Consider the following 26,388-nt stretch of genomic DNA (forward strand, 5'->3'; position numbering starts at 1 on the left):
CAGATAGGCATTACACTGCAAGTGATTTTTATTTTAAAAAAAAGTATATAATCAATATGTGAAAACAATTTGGCCTGAAATCACCTAGCATAAGACAACAAAGTCTTTCTTTTTCTTTTCCTTTTCTTCTCTTTTTCCCCAACCCAATTATTTTTTCCTTTCAATCTTTCTTATTATGAGAGAAAGCGCGATGCCATTTCATAACTTCTACTTTCTTAACACACACATTCAAATAGAAAGAAAATAACCTGTCATGTCAAAAGCAGGACATCTGAGCACATCCCCAAATGTTCATAGCTACACATCTGTACTACTCTCAAACATTAACTGAAATTATTCCAAAGATTTCATGCATTTCTGGCCTGCTAACTTGAATCTAGTTATTTTATGAACAGTTCACAGATATTACTGAGGAGTAATAAAAGACATAGGACAGGAAAGAAAAATAGCTGAAGATGGCTTGTACACCTACAACAGGTTTAAGCAAGATTTCAAAGCAAGAAGATTAAGGAGGGGTCACAGAAGTGCCCACAGAAAACTGAGGTGGTATCTGCAGCACCTGTAGGGTGTGTTCAGCTGGTGTTGACTTCCACATTTGCGTTGCTCAAAAAAGAATGGCTACAGAGGCATGGCTAAACTCTGAGCCAGTGACAACCATGTCTCCAGGCATCTCCATTTTGCTGAGTAACATTGCATTCAGGATCTGATACAGAGTCTGCTGTCTTGCCAACAGCACGGATGGGGAGCCTAGGGTTGACTTCAGGCTTAAGAGCCCAGCACATGTGAAAGTATCATGTGTATTTGTGGTAGAGGCAGAGGGGAACAAGCCTACCTATTGAATGAGAGTGTGAAACAGACATAAATACTGCCAACCTTCCTTAAATAAAAAGGGTGTCTTCCAACACAGACATGCAACTCTGAAACAGAACACTAATTCCCTACGCCCAAAACGTCAAATTTCAGCGTCCAGTAAGACGAAGTACTAAAATATACAACCAGACCTGTAACTTTTGGAAAGCACTGGATAAATTATAAGGTCTTTATCACAGTTAACCACCAAGGTTATGAGGCTCTGTTCTTAAGACCAGTCACCATGTAGGGTGCAGGCCGTTTCATGTGCATCTTCTGGTTTGGAAATGGGATGATTTCCAGATGGTCATGAACAACTAGCAACCAGCTAAAGCCCAACTGAGATAAGGGAGTTTGTGTTTGGGTGATGTCTGAGCAATGTGTATTCCCTACTGCATTTGCCCTGTTTTCCAAAACTGTTATCACAGCAAGCAGGCATCTTTTCTGACAGTGAGTTGACTGTCATTTTCTAAGGGCTAAGTACCTCCAAAGATCTAACAGCAAACAGTGGGAAACTAGATTCCCTAAGATTTGGTCCAGCAAATTCAGTCCATCAGAATTCAACCCAGAGCTGATTGTTCAAGGTCAGGCAGGGACCAAACTCTGATCTCATGTTCTCAAATTTGGAATCATTACTAGACAGCTACTTGGCTTCGCCATTAGCTGTATTTCACTTCATGTCCTCCTTAATATAATTCCTAACAACTATTGCCATTTTCTCTTGTCAGAAAAGCTGACATATTCTGCAGAGGACAGACGAGGGAGACAGGAGGAATACAGGAAATGGCGTGCAGTGTATGAAGGATACTAAAGGGACTTTTACCTGGTGGCACAGACGTTTGCGGGCGGTTTGGGCCTGATTCGTGGGTTGGCAGAGTGTTCTGTAGTCGTTTCACTAATGTTTATAATGTTTACTGTTAATGCATGCTTTTTAATGTTTGTACCCCAGTTATATTTGTTATATAATATTTGAACATGTCAGTCCCCTCATGAATTTTCTCCTCCCTGATTGGTCAAGGTTTCCCTCTCCCTCATTGGCCAGGATTTGCTGCAGTGTGGGCAGTCCTGCCATTTCCCTCCTTCCATGTTATTGGCTCCTAGTTAATTTATGCATGTTACTGAATCCCCATTGGTTGTTTAGTCCCATGCTCCTCCCAAATTCCAGATCCTTCCACCCCGAACCCTATATAAGGGTTAGCTCTGCCCTCAGTCAGGGACAGCGCCCTTGACTCTGTACCCTCACGCGTCCCTGCGTTAATAAACACCTATGACAGAGCAAGAACCCCTCATGCTGTCGTCACCTCTCCTTTCACCAGGCTGTGGCAATATTCCTTCATCATAAACAGTCTGAGAAAGGAATATGGGTAACAGAATGGGTGCTTTGCCATTGCGACAGCTGCTGTTAACAATGTGGGGACAAGAGGAGATTCTGTGGTGGGTACCAGGATGAAAGAGAACAGTTCATCCCAGTAGGAGAAAAAACCTAAACCTTTTCGTGGCAGGACTATTTGATCTTCCCAGTAAAAGAGAAGTAAGAGGAGCACATTTCACAATACATATAAAGAGAGGCAAGGTTTAAAACTATAAAAAGCAATTTTGGAAAGGCTCTTTCTGCTAATGACTTTAACTATGATTATCCTTAAGCTACCTAAAGCATAGGGTTATTTCTGCATCTATAGGTAGATGTTTTACTTGTACAAATGAAAAAGTTACGTAGCAAAGTCATTGATTGTTGGCAGAAATTAATACACTTCAGAGTAAAATGATTCTGCTCTGGTCTGTGAGCAGAACAAGTGCTAACACGGTAGTACTGCTGACTGGCTTTCTTTTGACGACTTCAGATTAGCTAAAAAGTTCATCAAATATGTGGTGAAAGATTCTAAAAGCAGGAACACGAGATTTATTATTTATATTCACACAGAAAAAAAAAATTAAGATGTCTCTGGTAGGATTGCATCTTTGCACCCTGAAGATGGATGATAACTTCTGCACAAACACCATGGATCAAGAAAAAACTGGATAGCAGTAGTATAAGAAAAGGCTTTTACATATCAAGTTGTAGTACCTATGAGCTCTGTGATGTTTCCAAACCAATGTGTTTGCTGTTTTTCAAATAGTTGAATATTTTACAGCAGGGGCTCTTAGATAATAGACTTCTCAAAACAGATGGGTTAAAAAAAAAATCTGATGACCTTCCTTTTACGAAGTCAAAATTAACTGGATAGGGTCCAGTTATTTCAGAGAGCAGAAAGCCAAAAACAGAGATGTGTTTACATCCCACTGTAAAACCATCACACCAAGATCAAAGATTTCAGATCACAAAGAACTGGCTCTAAGCCTCTTCAGTTCTCTTCTCTTGCATCTTTATTTCATTACACTATAACTTCAGGCAACAGCATCCCAACAGTCTGAAATGGAAACTCCTTTCTTAGCTGGGACAACAGACGTAAATGACAGAAATGCATGTGGTAGTAGAAACCCAGACACAGGCTTCCCAACGTCAGGAATCCAGAATACAGTGACTTCTGGAACCTGCTAGACCCTGCCTAACTGCATGAAAGTGCCATTGCTAAAACATGTCATTTTTTCTTCCCTGTAAGAATGATGTCACTGGCAGTCTGCCCCAGCAAACTAGCCTTATCAACAAAATACCTAAACTCAATAAAAAAGGGTGTAAGCAAGTGGAGAATCTAACACAGGTGAAAATCCTGATGTAAAAGTAGACATAGGAAAGCAGAATTCAGCTGTGGGTGTTTCATATGATATAACAAATAATACCAGTAATCCCCTAAAACACTACTTCAATAATGTTTATCCATGTCAGATTTCAAAATGAAAAATACATTAAAAGTAGGACTACATTGCCTCACAAAAGCTCGTGATTGCATTGCCGTTTTTTCCTTTGAAAATTTGATGCTGTGCCTTGACAGTGACAAATCACATGTTCTTTGCTTAGTGGACCTTCCTGATAATAGAAGATATTCTTCCCCAAGAGAAACAATATTTCAGGTAAACACTTTCACATGTACTAACTCAGCCCTTTACTGAAAAAGAGTTTGATCTAATTGCCAGAATGTCATCATAAAACAGAACATCTTAAAATGGATTACCAGTTAAATTTTGAATTAGTTCAAACATTGAAAATGCCTATTTTTCAAGATACCATTTCCAGGATATTGATATCTGTGAAATACAAGTTTTTCACTGCTGCCATACCACATGCCTAGTGACAGCTATATAGTATTCATCTTCTGAATAACTCTTAAAAACCATCAGTTCACTTTAAAAAAAAAAAAAGGCAGAAAGAGAAAACAGGATAGAAAAAAACCAAATTGCACTATAGCAGTTTTAGCATAACTTTATCATGAGGTAATGTTTTATACCCTCACTTGAGATTTTCTTTAAAGTTTAGAGGAATCTACCATAGAGGCATATAAGTGTATTTCTCTGTAATCTTTCTGTCACAGAATCCAACAGATTTCTAGCTACTGTTATCTAACAAGGAAAAAGTTAAAAAGGATAACTTACAGCTTATCCTCCAGACAAGCAGTTAAACAGTTTCCTATCATGTTTTGTGTATTCTTATTTTTCAGCACACTGAGAACAGAAATAAAGAGAATGCAATACACAGAAAAAAGCCTACAAGCCATGCTTGTACACCTTTAGTTTTATCTTGCTACACAAATTGATACCTACGTATGATCTACATGTAATAAACCTGACACAGAGATGTGCATTACCGTGAGGATGTAACAGGAGAGCAAAAATAAAAACTATTACTAAAACAAGATTTTTTATTTTTTTTTTAATGTGTAGATGGAATAGCCTCCTTTCCTCATGCTAACATTTTTCCTTCTCTGGTCTATACAAGTATATGCTTTGCTTTGACAAGAGTCAGTCACAATGGGGTCCTCCTCTTAGGCATCCTGCTCCCTGAGCTGGAAAATTACTCTCTTATGATACTCTCTCATGATATGAGCATTTGCCACGGACAGAAGTGCCTTTCTAACTTGGACACTGACACAACACATTGAAGCAGGGCCTGCAGAAACAAGTCAGCTTTCCTTGCTAACTACATAGCATTTGCCAAGGCAAAACAACCAATAAAGAATACTCTCTTCTCAGGTTTTGGGGGTTTTGTTTTTTTTTTAATGCCTGGGTTCCTGTAGCAATTTGAAAGCTGAGGAGGTTTGCTTTAAAAAAAAAAAAAACCACACAAAAAAACTCAAACCAAAACAAAACCCAACCCAGACAAAGAGTAGCTTGGTGCATGTGGGAATTCAATCTGTGCCTCTCTCATCCACAAAAAAATGCCCTCTATTCTAGCGAGAAATGGAAAGGCTGGAAACTCCCATGCTGATAGTCCGGATCTTTTTCTGCTGCCACAGTGAGTCAAAGGTTAGTTCCCTCCCACCTGCATCACACTTTGCATCCTCTAATACACAACCAAGCATTCAGACAATACAACTAAAAACCAGTTTGCTCATGGGAGGCTCTCTCAGACATTCAGTGTTCCCTTCTCAAATATCTCAGTCCAGCACACAGACAAAATCATTAACTTGTACATTAACAAGAGTGTCGTTAGACTTTTTTTCTGTTATACCCTACTTACGGACTCTCACTAAAATTAAACACAATCTTAGTAAAATCAAGTGTCAACAGTTTTATTGAGCCCACTGTGAACATGGGTAAGAATGATAACCACATCTTCTTTGGTATGATCTCCTAAGCAAAAAAAAACAATAAACCTAGAGACATTCTGCATTATGTGACTCTGAAGAGTAACTGTGAAGGAAAACAAACTGCCATTTTAAGAGATGGTATGAAATCACTGGGTTCAGGAAATGTAAGCAATGATATTATGAGAAACATACTGAGAAGGGGAAAAAAATATTTGCAGAACAATTTTCTACCTGAACTGCCTCAGATTTAAAAGGAATACCTACATTAAATTTTTTTTGACATTGCATATTGAAGTTGAAAAAGCAAGTAATAGCAGCATTGGTAATGGGTCACCTTCCCAGCACTAACAGCAGGGTTGGTATTCTCCTGGAGTGGCCTGATCCTGTACTGCAGTGGTTTCAGTGAAACTCCACCACCACCAAGTCAGTAGCCAGCAACTCTAGGGTCAGTTGTTGGTTAGTATAAGTTATGGATCAAGCCCACAGTGAGAAGTATGAACAGAGTTTGGTTAAATTGAGTTTACCTTACTCAGCTGATAAAAGAGACTACTAGTGTCACGTATTTTGCAGAACAGAGAAGAAAACTGGAAACAGAAATGAAGAATTATGTGGACAGTACATTAAAACAAATAATTAAGTGAGAACATTGTATCTCTGAGGTTCCTCATGAGAGTGATCTGCTGTTTTAAGATCACATATTGTCATCAAAGTCTGGAAATTATGCAAATAATACTAGCTACATTTAGAGGTCTGCAGCAGTAAAGACTTCACCACCTAAATAGTAATTGTCTCTCAGGAAAGGCAATGATTTTTGTGTGATGCAAGGGTGCTCCCTACAGGCTTAAGTGGAGAATGACATCCAGAGAAACAGGAAAAAGGATCCTATTTTTTTTATGAGGAAATAGGACAGAACTAGCATTATCACTAAACTCAGTACCTCTTAATTTTAGGCTAATGAACACGTTTTACCAAAAATTTTTAAAATCCATAATATCAAAGATGTTTATCCTAATAATTTAATTCCAATTCTTACAATGGTGTCTGTATTTTTTTTTAAATAATTTAAAGGATCGTGAACAATAGGCTTTTTTTAATCAACAAACATTAAATAAGTTCTATGCTCCTCTAACACACATATTTCAGTCATATTTTTGTTGACAAACTTGGCCATAACTATCGAATGATCACATTCAAAGATCACAATTGGTCTTGCAAATACAGAAAGTTGTAAGACAGGAAGTATTTGTACCATATTAAATATGTATCTATCCTATATCTTTCGTATTAAAAAAATGCTTTATTCAATACAGTGCAATTGTACAGAGAATTACTTAGCCTAAAACCAACAGTTTATCCAATATTTTTGAGATAATGAAGAGATGGTTGGGAAGTTGCATTAATCTAAGGGCAAGTTTTTTCTTCCCTGCATCTTTTACACATTTTTCTCTCTCCCAGGCAGGTCAGATATGGCAAATATTTATGCATATGTGCAAATTTACTCTTGGGAACAGTCCCAGTGATCTGAATTGAAATTAATGATATGAATTTAGAAGCATAGGCTCAGTTTGTTAACTTTTAGGAACAAAGGTGTGCCCATCACAAGGTAGACACCACTGCAGTACACATCCAGCAGATAATGATAACAGCAGAAGCATTCTCCCGTATGTGTCTTCAGCTAAGACTCGGGCAAGCCATGCAATTCAAAAGCAATACATTCTGCCTTTCAAACAAATTCTGACATCTTTTCTTTCTTTTCCTTTTTTGAGTGGAATAGTTTCAAAAGTAGTATAAAAACAGAAAAAAAAAGGTAAATATTATTAAATGTATTTTACATTATAAAACAGAGTAATAATTCAAAATATTTTCCTTTCAGATATATGATTCAGCAGTTCCATATTGAAAGGCTGTATTTTTTTATATCTGTAGTGATGAAAGGACAGAACCCTTTCAAAATATAATTATGTAAGTTTTAAAATCACTGCCACGCTATGAAAGGGAGAATTTTAAAACAAGACTTTTTTTGGTGTTCATTTGTCCAAATCCTAAATTTCTCTTAGGGAGTAAATCTCCACATAAATTTTTATTTATATAAAATAATTATGACATTTAAAATTAATTATCTGATGAGCTGAAAAAGTGCCTTATTCTACTGTCTCAGTTGAACAGATAATCTACATTAAAGCACTGTTCTTAAATAATTAGAATACATAAGTAGCTAATTGCAGCTTGGCTAGAAATACTATCACAAAGAAAAAAACCCACAACATAAGCTTTGGTCAAAACTAAAAAAAAAAACAACAAACAAACATAAAGAACCAGTGGTACTGATTTATGCCATAGAATGAAATAAAAAGTGTTCAGCAACAAAACATATCTTTTGCTTTATTCTTAGTCAAGTAAAATATCTCTTAAGGACAAGATCCTACTGATATTGCTACTGATTTGAGATACAATTTTTTTTGCAAAATATTCATTTATTCATGATTTTGGGATGAAATTTTCAAGTACAGTTTTACAAAAACCTATTCTTTTTTTTTTTATTATTATTTTTAGAAATGGAGGGGTGAGGAATATACATTACTGTAATTATATTCTACATATAATAAAATACTTACATTACAATTAAATGAGCTCAATTCTATTTTAATTACGAAGATAGTCCTTGATCATATTTTTAATAGAAATGACTCATTATAATTAAAATGTTCAGAGTACATTTAAATGACTGTTGAGGAGAGAACCACACAAGCCGTAGCAGGAAATTCATAACAACTTCAGTGTGAAATTAGTATTTAATTAATTTAAAAATATTTTATACCTCCTATGTAGTTGTCTGTGAGTTACATCAAGTTGCCTTTCCCACTAATTAAACTTATTCATATTTTATTCAGTTCCCCCAATTTTTAATTGCATCAGAAAGTCTGTGAGCAGTTAGTGGTAAAATGTTCATGGGTAGCCAGAGAAATATTAGTAAAGGGAAAAGTTCCTACTAGCTTTCTCATCAGGATAACTCAATTTCAAATGATATGCCCAGATCCTTTTATTTATTACTTCCCTGTGACAAACTAATACATCGACACATAATCCCATTTTGGTGCCCTCTAACATTTTAAATGCAAAGATTTCCCTGCCCCCCTTGTTATATTTTCTCAACCTGTAATGAATATTAAATTTTCCAAAGAGTAGGAATAGCACATGTTTATAATTCCCCCTAGTTTCATGGTAGAAGGAAAACTACTGCAAAAGTATTTCTGATAGGGAAAAAAATTAAAATATTCAGTCACGTGCAAACATAGTTTTTAATTCTGCTACATGTATAGGCAATACATACATTTCTAACTTTTAAAACTAACCACTATTATATAAAACTTAACTGATTTAGGTAAACATTTTTATTCTGCTATAGTACTTCATGTGTGTCCTAAAATTATTTTCTTCTTTGAATTGATGTAACAGTATTTACATGAAGTTCCTTCCATGAAAATGGCTATCACTTTTTTCCTTGTAGTTTTCTCTGAGAAATTCTCTACAAAATTCTTCAGAACACAAATCAAAACTGAAAAAATAAAAAATATTTTCTTTATTAAATTTCTGTGACCTTTGCCATTATTCACTAGTTAGAAACCCATAAAAGAATAATAACATATATGACTCACAAATTATCAATTATGAAAAATAATCTGGGGTAAAATGCTACACTAATGCAAAAAGATGGATTACTTGTCATAAACTAATAAAGCTTCTGTTTGTGAATCAAATATCTCATTTCCTTCCTTTGTTTTGGGAAACTTAAAATTATTTTTAAGCTGCATTAACTTAAAAAAATGCAACTATAATAAAGTGAACACTGAAAGTGCCCCAGAAATAATCTGTCATTTAAAAACATTTAAAAACAAATAAATTATATTTGACTATCAGTTCTAAAAATCAAAACTCAGCAGAGGTGAGATACATCATAGAGCAAGCAGATACTCCGAGGTAAGTGGCGGTGTTGGTTCTACCTTCCAGATCTTAAAGTGGTCTCAAAGAAGTGCCATCTTTGTCATTGCAAAGCAGACAACGGAATTTAATTAGTCAATAATCACATTTTAGAACACAGACAGCCTTGTTTTAAAGCACTCCTCCTGCATTAGAATTCTCCAAGCTTTTTGTTTACTTTCCTCTCTGTAACTTGGGGGAGAGGATTAATTCAGATTTTTAATAAAAGGAACGTGAGAAGAAATGGATGTCTGCAGAAAATAAAATAAATACAAGCCTCAGAGTACCACAGTGCAGTGACATCAACTGTCGAGGGGTTATCTACGAAAAACTCTGTCTGGTGATGCAGCAGAGAATTCACTATGCTCCCTGACTGGCAAATGACAGGATTTCTCAAATCAGAGATAAACCAAGATGAGCTTTATTTCCATCCAGAAATCACAAACTCCCTGCTCAGCCTTTTGTCTTCCCCGCAAACAGTGAACCCAGTGCTTGTGACAATGCTGAGAGAAAAATACCAGCAAGAATGCTACTGATGCTTATAACAGTAAGTGCTGTGTCTCTCAGTTCTAGTTTAAGTCCTTATTCTTTTCACATACCCTTTTTGCTCTGCCTATGCCAGAATCCACAGTCATCTTTGGCTCAGTAACTTTGACCCAGTCAAGGGGAGACACCTGATTTACAACACTGCCAGCTACAGTTCTTAACTACCTTGCATGGTGAGAAACAGTGGAATGATTTAATTAAAATAATTTAATTTAAATTAGGCATATTAGACATTGCAAGAAAGGGAGCAGAAGGGTGAGAGCTGTGATCCAGAGGCAATGAAGCATACTAACCAGAGATTCCCAGGTTCAGATCCTAGGTCAGATACGCACTCCCTGCTCCCAGCTTCAGCTAAGAGTGTGCCTGGAGGTGGTTGCTGCTGCTTTTGGGAGAATGGAGGAGCAGGCTTGTGTGTCGGGAGGGATTAGCTACATTGTCACTCACTAATGAGAGCTGCCAAATAATTAGAATCCACATTAAGTTCTTAACTGTACCTCTGCTAATCAGCAAGATCAAACACCTACAACTGGATTGGATTTTTTTCCATTAAAAAAAAGAGAGAGAGAGAGAGAGAGAGAGCAAGAATATATAGAAAGTAGTTTGCACATTTGCTGCCTAATCAGGATGTAAGGCAGCAAAAAAGCACACAGTTGTAAAACTGAACTTTGACAGAATAAAATACTCAACCGATTTGGACCTGCCTCAACAGCATCATTTGTGAGGGCTGTTTTCCTTTGCATAAGAGACAAATGTTCTGAGCAATATTACTTCTATTAAATGCTGATCATCAGGAATCAACCAGCAGAAGGGAAACAGTATTTAAGCATTTTGACATCATATTCTTCAAGAAGGTGAAGAACACGAAAGCTCTGCTACATTTACTGTGAGAAAGCAAAAAAAAAACCTTGAAGAAAAAAAAGATCTGAGTAGCCTTTACTACAGCTGTTCTCTGGCTAGGTTGTCGGTCAAGGCAAATTTTGTTCACTGGCTGACATTTGTGAAATTTACAATTTTGCCATATTCTCCATATAGACAGAAAGCTTACTTCTTTGAAGCAAATTCAAAATAGATGGTTAATGTAATGAATGTTTTTTTTTGTTGGTTATTGTTTATTGAGGGGGGGGCGGTTGGGGTTGGTTTTTTCGGTTGGTTTGTTATTTTTTACTTAACCTGTGACTTTGATAAGGCTGCTTTTGGGCATATAATGGTTACCCAACCGTTTTATGGTTTTAACAAACCCTTACTTCTTCCTCATATTCTATACAATGTAGACTCTATTTGCACGCAAGCAGTACTAAATTACAGATAAAATTACAGCAAATTTGTTTTCTCAAGAAAGCAGTGAGGCCTAACATCCCTCGAGTAATAACAGCCTTGCTTTTAATTCAGAAGTAGAACTGGAATAATCTTCCCTCGGAAAATGTGACAATGGAGCTGTTCTTGCAGGGCTGAATGGGGCACGGCTCAGTTTGCAGGTGCTCCGGTGGAGGCAGGAGGGTGCCTGACTGGGGTCAGGAGCCCAGACTGTGGTAGGTAACTCCAGACTGGTCCACCATTCATTGGATGGGGCTGATAGAGCTCTCAACTCTGAACATGCGAAGAAGTATGCCCCAGAGAATGGGTAATTTATAGAGATGTATCTTGCTTATGCTGCTGGAAACAAGGTAGCTAATAAAAACCTGAAGCACCCTTTGAGCAAAGCTGAAGTGTCTTAAAAGGTTAAAACCCTGTAAATCACACCCAAAGCGATTCTTGAATATGAAAAGAATACTACATTATAAAGACCTATCAGCACACTAAAGTTATTGTCCAAATGCTCCAACTAATAGATTGTCAGGAAGAAATAACTTTTTTAATGTGTTTCACTGGAGTTGTATTGAAGAAGCCTAATATTCAGCATTAAAAGCACTATTCAGATTGATGTGAAGCTATGAAAACAATGATATAATACAGAAACAAAGCTCAAGTAAGGCATTAGTTACCTCTATTGTAAACTAAATCACTCCAATACATTTCCATGTTTACTTGCTACAATATTGTGATACGATTCCCAACTGATGGAAATGAAGCACATTTAAGGAATAAGCGTTAAGTGCTCTTAATGTAGTCTTACGCTAATAATCATTGTCTTGGGAAAATTATATTGTGTTTTATATACTAATACTATAATGTTTTATTAACTCAGAATCCCTTTGCTAACAGTGGTGCTTTGAGCAAGTAACAATTAATATGGTAGTAAATATTAAAAATATCTACTTTTAAATTTAAGTCATGATAAAGGAATAAGTATCTGCTGGTAGTACTTTTTCTTCAAGAGAAATGAGCAAAAAGAGCATTGTATACTAAGAAAAAATTACACTATGCCAACCCAGAAGGGACTCCTACTCCTCAGAAGATACTCCTTTCCCCCCACTCCCAGCAATGACATGAGGCAGTACAGAATAACCTCCAAGTCATAGCTATGCCCCCTCCTGGTAATTGCAAAAATTAACCACTTCCTGGCTGGAACCAGGACACAGAGGTACAATTAAAGTAGATATTTATTGTCAGCTTATCATGTTTATCCCTCAAGTTATGATATAAAGGAGATATACAGAATGCAGAGAATCACTGATATGCACTGATGTCAGCTTGATTTTGTTTTAATCACAGTTTTCCCAAGTATACAGAGCCACTTCCTGGTGTGATGAATGCAAAATATGTATTCTGTACATCAAAACAGCATTAATTTTATTCATTTTTGAGCACATTCCTTTGATACCTTTTTGTTTTTCTAATGGGGTTAGGAAGTGTCTGTCTCCATTCATTAATGAGCAGTGTCTGCTTACAGAGACCAGTCAATTAGAACTGGCATAGCTAATCACAGCTACTATATAACTGAAGGGAGAAAATCATGTCTCTTATTCAGCCAGTGTTGCACACTAATTTTCTGAGAGGTCTGAATTACATAATAGTATTTTAACAGATAACCTTGCAGTGCTACTAACAGCTATGAGAGCAGTGGTCAATCTCAGATAAAGAAGACTAAATTATGTCAGTTTTTTACTTTTGAAAATGAGTGTGCTCTTCGTAGAGTACTTGTATCTCTGGAAAGCAGTTGGAGGGTTGTAACTTCAGATGTCATTCATGGAAATGTACAAACTCAAAGATCTACCATACAGTTGTAAGTCTATTTAGTATCAGCTACAGACATTTGACTTACAGTTTTGTATTTTTTTTTTCTCTTTTGTAACAACTGTGGTCACAATGTTAGTTAGCTCTACTGGGTAAGTGTTAATACTTATTCTGGAATAAGTACAATCTACCAGTAAATCCAAAATAAATGATGGCTTTAAATTATGCCTCCTTATTTATTGCCAAGTATTAAACAGATGTGGGGATATAAATATCTACTGTTTTTCTTTTGAAAAGTAAATAAGCTAAAAATAAAAGACAAATACTGCTTCTATAAAATAAGTGGCTATGACGTTTTACAGGCTTTTTACTTCAAGGTCAACTCAAACTCTCCTTTCCTGCAGAAGGTAAATCACTTATGCAACGTATTTGGTAATAATTTAACATTCTGTCTGTACTCTTTCACATATTAAAACACTATCTAGACAATAATTTTTCTTGCTTTGACGCTTACCTAAAAAGATCTTTGAGGTAGTTTTTGCTCCTCATTATATTGCCATGGCCAGTAAAAGAAGTTACTGTGCAAGATAGGACATTGAAAACACATAGGTTTTACAAGTAATGTGGCTAAGGCTATGTGAGTATGTGTTACTTCTCAGATAACTCATCACTAAAGGATGGTGAAAAGGTAAGATATCTTATAATCAACCATGTGCACATTTTAAGTCATGAAAGTTTAAATGGCCTGCAATGACTGTGAAAGAGCACTTCAGGGAACACAAGGGTGATAGAGTACACATTACCTTAGAATACCATTACTAAATAATTAACCAAAATCAGTATCAATGATGTCTGAATTCCTTCAAGTGAAAAGTTTCTCATTCAGGACAGTTTTGTGCACTCAAGAGGAAAGTGAAATGCAAGCCCTCTCCAGAAACGTATTCATGATGAGTCCAATAGAAGTACTCTGCAACTTTTCCAGTAACACAAGGCAGTGGGAGATTGCCTTGTACATGCCTTGCGTTATCAGAAACATACTCTAGAGCAAGATGGAACTCACACAAATTGGCTGCCCAGATTTCTAGTCACATCACTGCCTTAACAGGAAATCTAAAATTGTTTTTAAAACTTTTTAGGTAACTCTAAATACAGGAGAGTAACTAGTAGTTTTTTGTCAATTTCTACAATTTTTCATCAACCACATTTTAGTGGATAATTAAATACTTTCAAAATACTCAAATACCTATTTTCTAAGGAAAAGAGGTGGGAAGAACTATCTGGTAGTGAAGGGAAAGTCCACTACTTGGGATACCATTGCTTATTCTGCTATTTCTTTTTTCATAAATCATAAAGTAAGGAAAGTAATTCCCTGCACTGCATAAGTATTTTTGAGATTTAACACCTTAAGATTGTGAGGAAACTCATATGCAGGTAAAACAAACACCTAAGGGAGAAATTAGAGTGCCTAAAGGTAGTGTGGATGCCATTTTAGGCATCCTCAGGTGTGCACCCCAGTCACCTGAACAGTTATGGCAGAAATAACAGAGAAACTAAGACAGACACATACTTTTCTGGAGCAGCAGCTGGGTGGCACACAGGATGCTCTGGGTTACTAAAACCAGCACTAGGTGTGTGCTTGGGTAATGAATTTCATTGTTAAACTGGCTAGCAAGTATGTGTCCACTCTGCAAACAAAGTCAAATGAAAGTGACTTTTTAAAAACAATATAAAATACTAAAAGAAGCTTTTATGTATATAAATATTTCACAGTCTTTCTTTATATCAGATTTGCAAGCACACAGTGTGACAAACCCAAGATGTGGACTGATGACAACAGTTTTTCCTCAACAGCGTCATTCCTCATTTGTTAAGTAAAGAGGGCTTTTTTAATAACAGCTGGTGCTGGTAGGTTCTTTCAGTAAAAGTATTTAATGGATCTATATGGTCATATATACCAGGTTCCACTATTTACTGTTTTTCTCTCCAATCCCACCTTTTAAAACCTGGCAAACAGCATAGCTAACTGTTGCAGAAAGCTCAAATTCCACTGTAATTTTGCAGAGGTCCAACACCAGTTCTGCTGGTCTATGGAAAATTAGGAAAGAGGAAACAGAACTCTTCTTTTTGTTTGCTTTACTTTGAAAAAACACAAACAAATAAACAAAAAAACCAAACAAAACCCCATAGCAGTCTGGTCCACTTCTTACTCCTTCCTGATGCTGAAGATACAGCTGACAAAAAGCTGAAAGACTCTTGCACATGTCTGCAATATGCATTAGAAATTAATCTCATACCTGGCCTTGCCATTGCCATGTCACTTTACCTCTGCTAATCTCTCTTTTAAGAACAGGCAGTTTTGACAGCAACAAAAATTTTGAAAAGGTTTTTTTTTGAAATGTAAGAAGCTTTTGCAACTACTTTACCAGCACTTATTCCAATTTCAAATGCTAGACAAGAGGTGGCAAAGACAATTTGATGATATATTTCACCCAGGTTTAGTAAAAAGCAATTTTAAGGTGTTTATATGTTATATCCTCAATAACAGTATCAACAATGGCAACACCAGCAAGTTTTTAAATATATCTGAAAATTCTGATTCTCTTACAATTACAGTGTTAAAATAAAGGAAATTATGTAATAACTAGCAAAAGTAATTCCAACTCCTAATGTGTCATATCAAATCTCTCCCAAAACATAATCTTCGTCCTTCAGCTTTGAATGAATGTTGCTTCCTAAATATGCAATAGTGATCATTTCCCTTTTTAATAAGGAAAAGCTAAGTAAGTTGACAAAACGGTTTTACAGTCTCATTTCCTGCTAGGGACCAGCTCTTTTCAATTCTGTTTCCTTTTCAATGAAATAGGATGACACCTTCACAACTGTATGGTGTACGTGCAAGAGAACAAACACTTGAACAAAGGCTTGGGACACTATTATGTCATTTTCACACATGAATTCTGTAATGTCTGAAAGAAGACAAAGCCAAGGTGAGTTAGACCTGGCAAATTACTTGGATGCAGGGAAAGTAATTTTACCAATATTTGAAAGGCTAAGAAAGACTTTTCTGTGTGCATGCATATACATGTAGAGAAAGAATCAGAGGAATAGAACAGGAATAAGAGAACATCTTCACAGAAAGTTTTAATTTGAGGACATATGTGTGTGACTGGGTGAGGGTACTCTCCTTCCAAGTGAGAAAAGAAAAATGTTTATTTTATGAGCAACAGTTATATGTTCAAACAGGCAATTAAAGTACTTTATTGAGGCCATTTTGGGATACCAAACACTCTGAAGATTATATTCCCTCACATTTCATGTTCAGTGTTCCTCTACGTAAAATATGTGGATCCATTTAGTTGCTCAGTTGTGAATTGTACTTTAAAGGCAAGGGCACATTTTTGATAATGTGTGTCTTAAACTTTTCATTAAACTACCAAATTTAAATTCTACATTTTTGTGCACTCTGACATTTTTGTCTGGCATTTTCATTAATTTTGCAACATACATAAATGTAGCTGAAATGTTAACTGATCAATACTTTGTCTCTTTCACATAGCACTGGAGTAAAGCTCCCTAAGGACCATGCAGCGGTACAGAAATTAAATGTGTATCAAATACTAATGTTAAATACAGCAGTAGTTATTGTGTAACGACTGAAAAGGCTAGAAGAATTCCAAATGGACAGATGGTAGCACAGATTACCTACAATCACTACTAAAGCTTGAAGTTTGTCCCATAAAATAATTCCTTGACTAACACTGATGTGTATCCTTTTACTGATAGCTCAGTTGTCCAATTATTTTTGTGATCTACAAGAATATAAATGTCTGGTCAAGAAGCTGATGGAAATTAGGCCCAGTTAGCAGATACTTCAGTGCCCACAGTGGATTAATCTGAAGAAAAAACACCCACTTTTGCATACTCTAATAAAGTTTTTCTGCCTCAAATGTATAATATTAATTACTGAATTAAAATAAGAAAATTAACTGCTAAATACTCTAAATATCTATACATAAAATCATGTGAATTTATGACAAAGGCTGCCTGTACATATTCTATTCTTTTCCGTTGCATTTAGGTGCTTAAGAAGCATAAACACAAGTATGTAACACATGCTTGATAAGCCTCTAGACATAACAGGACTCTGTGTGATACAATAAAGCTGTTCTGGAATTGAAACATCAATTTAAAACTGTTGCTACATACCTCCTTTATTTAACAGGAGATAAATATAGAAAAGCAGGAAAGAATATCAAATTTTTTGATTGTTCTAATCCAAAGTCATATGCTAGCCAAATCAACCTATGGTTCATGAGCTATTTATGAATATCTTTCAATATCTGAAAAGTAAGAGCTAGTAATATGTCATAGTTACATGAAAAGATTAAAAATTATGTATTAGTAGCAATTTCTCTTCTGCTGCAAATTACTGAATTACAGCAAAAAGAACTGGAGAGAAAACCTTAAGTCAGTCAGACAAAATCCCCAGTGAAGGTGATGAGTTTATGTTAACAGGAACAGGTAAAATATTGTTCAGTTGAGGAAATGCATAATCTAGAATTTTGAAAACTTAACTTCTAAGTTTCTCTACCTCTAGGCACAGCATAGGCAACACAAGTAATTGGGCTGGTGCCTTTGGACAGATTTTGGAAAGAATCATCCTAAACCTTTAATACAGCATTTCCTTATCTAAGATGTCCCAAATAATGTAAAGGTTTCAGACAGCTAAGTTCTGGAATACAAATAATCAGCAAGCCCCTTCAATGAACAGTACTAGTCTTGATGACTAACACTGACTCTCCAAGGAGAATGACTTTAAAAAGAACTGCATTAAAGCATGCAGAAAGTGGATAAAGCAGGTAACAGTAGCTTATTACAGAGTCACCATATTAATCAAGCCTTTCTGTAGGTTTCCAAGAGTAGTTTGTTTGTTTGTTTGTTTGTTTTTCCAGATTGATCTTAGTTATTAAGTTTCTGAAAACTGATCTAGTCTGTCAGAATTTCTTCACCTGTGGTCCTGTGTACCACCATGAGAAAGTAAAGCCATGGGGTAAGGTGCTAAACAGAAATACCTGTAACTGTAATGCCAAGGACTTGGGGCATTCCAAGATATGAAAAATCAACCCTCACATATGTAACTTACGTAAAATGGCTGTAAACCTGCATCAGAATGTTAACCATCAAGGTACGTCTTCAAATCCAATGGGGTGGAAGAAATGGCTGGTTTAAAAGTCTACTTCTCGTACATTATTTATTAGTCTGCCTAAAGAGCTAGAAACCTCCAGAACAGCCTATTTCTCATCTCCTTCCTGGCAATGACATTTTACTGTGACATTCTCTAACCTCAGTGAGACAATGTCAAGAGGAGATATAATTTGTATAACAGTGAAGAGTCAAAAAGTATACATATAGGCACATTTATTTTATACAGTCTATTAAAATCAATGTAACCTTGGTGCAAGTATAATGCAGCATTACACACTCAAACAGACCACTCTCAAGATTTTAAGAGCTTATGAAAGTCCAGAAACAACCTAAATACAAAGCTTATAATCATGATAGAAATTCACATACACTTGACTTGGCTAGCAAAAACTTTTTTTGCCAGACAGATCCTTGGAGAGAATAACATCAGGCCGAAAAGCACAGGATCCATTTTGCATGCAGAGCAGGAATACATCTGTGCAGTCACAGCACAAATATAAACATAATATATCCACAACTACCACAACTACTACTTAGCAAAACAAAGACTGCAAGGAAACTAAGAAAATCAAAATTTTTACATCTCTCTCTCTCTCTATATATATATATATAGAGAGAGATATATATAGAGAGAGAGAGATGTAAAATATGAATATATATATATATATAAATAAAATCAGGAACATGTTTCTACTGAAATACACTGTAACTACAATAATGATGTATACTGATTATAGACCTACCTGCTCAAATTCCGTGCTTTATGTATTTCCAAGTACTTATTACGACACTCATTTTTTTCTAAGACCAGCAACAGTTACATTTTAACAGCAACACAAATTCTTCCATGGCTACACCAGTGTGCCATGGGCAAAAAATAATTTCATTTTCCTCAAAGAATAGGATGTTTTTGCATTTCCCCTTCTTCCACTGGCATCCCGTGAGTGTTCCATATCCGTATTAAAATGAGAATTAAAGAGAATAGTACTTACTAACTGGAGGAGTAATAGCAATATGAACATCAAAGTTTTATGCAGAAACCTGCACTTTCCTATGAAATGTTAATAACTTCTAACTGAAATGACAGAACGCCGTTCTACAGTAAACAGCAGCAAGTGTATTTAGATATTTGCACATAAGTGTCATTGCTACAGACATCAGTAAAAGTATAAATCCCCTGACTCTTAGAGCAGCACAAGTATCTCATGTACTTCTGATGAACACTGCAACCAAGGACTGACAGCATTCTGTCATTCCTGACAGGCAAAAGGTGGTTTAACAAGTAACACAGTACAACTGAAGCCCTGCTAGAAGAAACTCCCTGCAAAACATCATGACGTAATGACATACACAACTACTCCATTTTACTGCACCGTCAGCTCCAGTGCCTTGTTTGATTTCTCCAAAATTGAGGCACCTGACCTTCAGGTGCATAAATAAAGAGTACTGTCACCAGACTCACTCTATAATTATTCAACGTTAGATGAAAACCATTCCCTATTCATATTCATGGGGGAGAAACTCAAAATCTCAGTATTCCAAGCCAACTTAATAAATTCAGATATTCCAGAAAGTGTGTCTATGTGTACATTTTTACTCCCAGTGGGACTCTCTCATGAAAAAACAAATGGGGACTGTGATCTTGTTTGTAGCTGTTATGATTTTGAAAATAGAAAGATATTTATCAGTGAAGCACAATTCAATCAACATTTAAGCTTGAAATGTTCAAAATTTAACAGGAAAATATAAGTTAACACTAATGAAGATAACATTCATTGAGAAATAGCAGTTTTGTTTAAATCACTAAAAATGAATTCACTAAAAACTGAACTATGACTAGAGCTTGCTGTCTAAAAGGTACTAAAAGATTGCATTAATGCTTTTAAAGTTGGTTGTGTTTTATTTGGATGGGCTTTTTTCTGTTTTGTTTTGTTTTGTTTTGTTTTTTATTCAGGAACACTACCTCTCAGTAGGGAAGGAAGTATTTGGGTCCAGAGTACTTCTTTTTGAAATTTGGTACTTCTGAAAAAGCCACAGGTGTAACATATATGGAGGACAAAATTTGATCTTAATTGTATGTAAATAAATAACTAATATTCAAAACAAGTATATGCAATAAATATGCAATATATGAGGGCACCAAAGAAGATTTAATGGAAGTAATTTGTGAGAAGCTTAAGATATAATAGTAATAATTCACTTACTCCATTTTGATCTGGATCACTCATAAATTATATAAGCAATTATATTTATATTTATACTATTAGTATATGTATATATATTATTATGGCTTTCAAAAAACCCCACTCTTTTTTTGTGTGACATTTTAAACTTAGTTACTCTTCTAAAAAGCTAAATAAACATTATTTTCATCAAATGTATCATCAAAATGCAAAGTTTTAAAATAAAAAAAGAGAAACCTCTCTATCTACACTGTATTGTCCCTCAGTCTAGAACACAAACACACTGGGGTGATTAAAAATAGTATAAAGAAGATCATACCAAAAAAGCAGCTAGACTTCTTGGGGGAGAATCCCAGTCAAAGCAACTGCTAATGTAGCAGACAGCAGTTACGAGTGCCATGACACAATGCTTCATCCGGATAAAGTTCCTCAACAGTAGCTGTTAAAAAGATGAAAGAATGAAAATATATCAAAACCCCAAAAAGTTTCAGAAGAGGTTAATGTTTACAATAATTTCATTCTTTATTTCTTAACTAAGGTGAAGACTGAGAAAATAACAAGCTCCCTAGCTCACAAATTGAGCAAGTTAGTTTAAATTCTCTGGCTTGGAAGACAGAGAATTTCTTAGTTGTGTGAACTGATATTTGCTGATTTTAATTCTAGATGGTACACAAATTGTCCACCATTAAAAAGCCGCTTTCAGATTTTCACAAATTATTTTCTTTATTAAATTTCAGTTTTACTGAGCCTTTCCTAACAAATGTTTGTCTTAATATAACGATGCTGCAGCACACTAAGCCAAACCCATGCAAAATTATTGCTCTAATCTAATTAAGATCATCTGTACCCTTTAACATTTGTAACAAATTTGTCTGGTCTCACGTATTTTGAAAACCTGGTTTTAAGTATTTACCAAACTAATTCTAACTGCATTCTTCTAAACTACACAGGCACAAGACATAACAGCTCTAGGTTTTGAGTCAGGAAAACATATTTAAATCCTCCAAAATAACTTCACAGAAAAAAAAAACAACAAATCCCCAAACAAACCAGTGAATTATTTGTGCACTGATTTGCTTAGAAAATGATCACTCCTCCTGCCAGCTGCAAAAGTCACAATACTATTTTCTGTTATGAAAGTGGGAAGAAGTATTAATATTGAGTAAAAGGTCTTATTGCTTCTTTGCTGGAAAAGAAGTGCAAAAGGCAGGTTTAGCAACTGCATTACTCCCAACGGTAAAGAAAGAAATATTTTGCCTCTTGAAATGTTTTTTTTATGAACTATATAAAATACTGATGTAAAATTCATCCAGTAGGTAATTTAAGCTATGCTCAAGTACATAAGTTTTCAGCAAAGTAAAAATCAGTTCTGAGACCTTTGCCTTTTCACTGAAAACAACAAAAATCTTGTCCCCAAAGTCCAATCGAAAGCCCAGCTCTCTCCATATAAAATACATCATTTGTGGAACAGGAAAACTGAACCAAAAGTAGTTCAAGAGGAGAAAAACATGTGTGTTTAAATATTCTTTACCAAAACATTAAAATTGTATGTAGTAAAAATATCCACAGTAAAAAGAAAGAGTCCAGACACTTCTACCCCTAGGATTCTCTGTAGTATAAAGTGTTTTAGTTTGCTTTCACCTTTGATCTAAACCTTATTCAACTAACTTATTTAAATTTCGCGAAAATAATGCTGAAAGATTCTTTACACTGCAACAAATGGAGAACTTTCAGGTCAAAGTTAACAGCAAAAATTTATGCAAGACTTAGTTTACATGCACCTGGGCGATAATCTGATATGTGTGGAACCTGCTGGTTTCAACTGTGTTCTTATTCACGTATTTCATGGAAATTAAGCTGCAATTTATAGAGGAGACACAATAAACCTGTGTATTTTGTTTCTGCCTTTTCCAACCTATCATATTCTTTTGTAAAAATATAATGAAAATGTTATTCTTTTCTCTCAGTAGATGCCAGATATTTGGACTTGATATTATGGATTTTGGAAGAGATTAGTGTTTCTTTACTCTTTACCTGTTTAGATAGTCTGTCTTCCTCTTCAATATACTTCTGTTCTTTAGGCATTAAGGTTCTTATGCTGGCTTTCACCTATGCATTAAAATGTGAGTCAGTATTTCAAACTTATTTGCTCTTTACTAATAACACATCCTTTAATTTGCAAAAATTACAAAGTCTCAAAGTCATGGTTGCCAAACCTGCAACATATAAGTGTACACAGAGACAAGAGTTGTTGCTCCCTACATTAGCAGCAATAGCAGCAGCAGCAACAAAAAGAGTGGGTGTGCCAGGCATTGGCAGAAGAGTATTCTGTAGTATACATGAAGGTTTAGAGAAAATGAGGAATGACAGAAATTCTCTACAAATCAGGAACAAAAGCTCTCATGAAACTGAACTCTTTAGCAGTACAAAAAAGCCAAAGTTAAGACTTACAGCATTAAAAATCACATCTATTTCAAGATAGATGACCCCCTTTGTTGGCCCTGTCAGCTGCTTGTTTTTCAAGACGTAGGCTTTCTGTTCACCATTTTGAATCTGCAGGAAAAGGACATGACAGCCGTCTGTCTCGCAGTCTCCGCTGAATACACCCCCCCAGTGACCCCTGACCCCCAGCTGCTGAAACTGACACAGAACCCAAAACAACTGTGGCAAGTCTGACAAGTACCTGTTCATTACCAGGACCAAGTCTGTCAGGAAAAATTAACTATCATGGGATTCAACATGGCCGTGAATAGAGTATGTTAAAATTTTAGTGTTCTTATTACAGACCTTGGTTGAGAAATGACAGATACAGAGCTGCAAATTTTTTTTTTTCCCCCCTCCCTTCTGCAGAAAAAAATCAGTAGTATGTCAGGTGAATGAAACTTACAGACAGCAATGGTATAGCAACTTTGCCTAGAAAGTCAGCACTTCGATCACGGTCTTCATCGTAAACTGTCACTTCAAGCACCGAGTGGATATCTTTTATATTACTACAAAGGAAGTAGAACACACAGTGGAGAGAGGAAGTCACTTACACCCGTGAGTAGCAAGAGCAAAAGTGTGAAAGGTTAGTACAAACAGAAATCCAACTATTTTTCCAAGCTACGGAGAAGAAGAGAACTTAAGTAAATGAGGCCTCCCTGTGTATAACCAAAATGTGTTCTGAGAGTTGCAATGATTGCCCTCTCTCTTTCTCTCTCTCTGCAAGGCTTTCCTAGCTGAGGTTTGCTTTAAATCTCCTACCTAGGGTTTGCGTTGCATGACCTGCAAGGAGCAGCACTGGGGGATTTACAGCCACCAGTAGCAGGACTAAGAGCTTTTAAAGGCTATCCCTTAAACACTGCTGCCATTGCTGCAATTCTTACTGCAAATACTGTGAAATATGTGGGTTTGTAAATGGAAATAATTACAAGCTACAAGAGCATATCCTTGCACTGAAAACAAGCTCTTTATTTGTGAAATCCTCACTTAATTACAAACATATAGCAGTCATTATAACAAATAAAGAACAAACAATAGGAAACAATCCATTTCTCAGCTACTACTGAGGCAAAAAAGCCTGCAAGCTATTAAACACTCCACGGCCATGCACTAGAAACATCACTGTACATTGTAAACTCGAGTAAAAAATTCATATTCCTTATTTGAAGAAAAAGAATTATTTGAGAGAACTCATTTTTGATCAAATGGCTGAATCAGCAAACACAATTTCAAGCAAATCAGTTTAACTGCAGTAAAATATACGCCTCCAGATGAGAAATTGCTAGTCCAAAAATTAATTAACAAATCTGAGGATAAATATAATATTCAATGTTACTATACATAAAAAAAAGGCCTTAAAGGCCTTTAGAAGTTTTCTAATTGATTCCTGATTAGTCTTTTGTCCTCTACAAATCCAGGCAATTCCTTGAGCAGAGAACACTGCCGAGCATTAGCGGATGATTAGTTATTGGCTCTATTGTTATTTAATTAAAAATAAATTAATGAAGAATTTAACATGGTTTTGCAGATAGAGAAATGAGAACAACAATAATAAGCTGTTGAAGAGTACAACCATTGTGAGATGTTTTCTTTTGTTCCGAGTTCATTCCTGAGAACTCACTGCAGGTCAAGAAAACCTATGGATGCCAAATATATGACTGACAAATTTAAAGAAGGGGGAAAATTAAATTCACACTAAATTTTAAGATCAAGGGCAAAATATAGCATTTTCATTTATGATAAAGTGAATTAAGTACACAAAGCTAAAGCTCCTACTGGTTTTGCAGAGGACTGTTAGCTGATTTCAGCAGCAGTGAGACCTACAATGATCAGGTTTTTTTCTACTTATTGGTATCACATTGCAGTCAGAGAGAAGAAGGGAAGAAAAAGAAGGCAACTGAGCAAGACAAATAACAAGGACATTTTGTTTGTGGAAGACTTTTTTTCTACTTTGTCAAACCCTTTTACTGTCTTCAAAATAACAGAAGGATAAAAATCCAATAGCATCACTTTATGACAAATTAAATATTTTAGAGTGCATTTTACCCAACAGCTGCACTGCAGCTTGTGAGAAGTGCAGTTGTTAAATGGAAAGAAGTGGAAAGTATTTGGTCTTACTTCAGAAACGCATGAATAAATTTAGAATTTCTAACTTTATATATTTGACTAATGTTTTTTAAAGTTAACAACCCCATTTTAATAAAGGTCATTACCACAATATCTTTTTTTTCCCCCACTCAAAACTTCAGGGGCGAACCCATCACACAGGATTTGGTCCTTGAAACTCTCACTGAACCTAGCAGGAGTCCAGAGAGCTTAGCATTACATACAGCTGGTTTCCAAGAAACAGACCTGGCTTTTTAACCTTTAAAATTATACCACTTTTCCAATTTTTTTTCATGTTTTTAATCTTCAAAGAAGTATTCAGATGTTTAGCTTAGAAATATCAGTATGTCGTCACTATTCTTCTTCAGAACCACCAGAAGGTATTCTCTTCAACACTCTCCCCTCCAAAAAAATCCACCCAAAACCTGCTGCCCTCTTTCCCAATCCAAACACCCACTGCCCCCCCCTCCCCCACAAATCCAAACACCTACAATGTGAAGATTTTGTTCCATTCTGGATTGAGGTTCTTGTAGATGGTATGTGTCAGCAGTCTGTCATTGTTCAATTCAACTACACAAAATGGGTCACTTTTACCTATAAGAGAAAATCTGGAATAAAATTTATGAACGAAGAAAACACATGATGAGCAAAGTTTAAATAAAATCTAGGTTTTTTTCCTTCTCCTAAGTTGCACTGTAATTCTCTCAAGAATTAATTCAAGGAAGTCCTACGGTCTGGATTATATTCAAGATATTCAGAAGAGGCCCTCATCTCCTTAATCTATTAATGTTCTTTGCTAAAAGAACAATTTTTTGTCTAAAAAAAAAAAAGTTTAAAAAATCGCTATACAGATTTTGCTGTATGTTTTATTTTTACAGCATGTTCCTACAAGATGCCAGGTACCCTTCTGAGACAGCTAAGAGAACTTTACTTAAATGGTGCCCATTCTCCACTGACTGTAATGAAAACACAGAGCATTTTGATATGAAGGAAATTTATTATTTTGTATTATTTGTAATAAACAGCACCAATCAGAGCTATCCAGAAATTACTAAGGTCTACATGTTTCACATTATACAAATCCTGTCCCCCAAAAAAAAAGTCTTAAAGACAGTCTCATATAAAAGCCTAACACCAGAGAAAGTGGTCAAGTACAAATAAACAACAAGATTATATCAGCTGGAATGATGAGCTGTAGTCTCAGCACAGCAGAAGGTCAAACATAGTTGAGACTAATGTATACA

General features: G+C 35.6%; 1 protein-coding gene across 6 annotated transcripts in view; it reads right to left on the reverse strand.

Annotated features, from left to right (window-relative positions):
• Positions 1-26,388, reverse strand: part of MCTP1 (multiple C2 and transmembrane domain containing 1) — a 177,412-nt gene that overhangs the window by 67,720 nt on the left and 83,304 nt on the right. For all 6 annotated transcript variants that reach the window (XR_003570587.1, XM_027878239.1, XM_027878247.1 and 3 more), the window contains 5 exons: positions 25,636-25,738; positions 23,445-23,547; positions 23,009-23,110; positions 22,592-22,666; positions 20,877-20,996 (listed from right to left, as the gene is read on the reverse strand). Coding sequence is in view for 5 of the 6 variants with exons in the window: in XM_027878239.1 (XP_027734040.1) it covers positions 20,877-20,996; positions 22,592-22,666; positions 23,009-23,110; positions 23,445-23,547; positions 25,636-25,738 (503 nt within the window). In the remaining variant the exon portion in view is untranslated. The remainder of the gene's footprint in view (positions 1-20,876; positions 20,997-22,591; positions 22,667-23,008; positions 23,111-23,444; positions 23,548-25,635; positions 25,739-26,388) is intronic.

Source organism: Empidonax traillii, unplaced genomic scaffold, assembly GCF_003031625.1.
Source record: "Empidonax traillii isolate 1590-97213 ecotype Southwest subspecies unplaced genomic scaffold, ASM303162v1 scaffold4:size3804566, whole genome shotgun sequence".
Classification (NCBI taxonomy): Eukaryota; Metazoa; Chordata; class Aves; order Passeriformes; family Tyrannidae; genus Empidonax; species Empidonax traillii.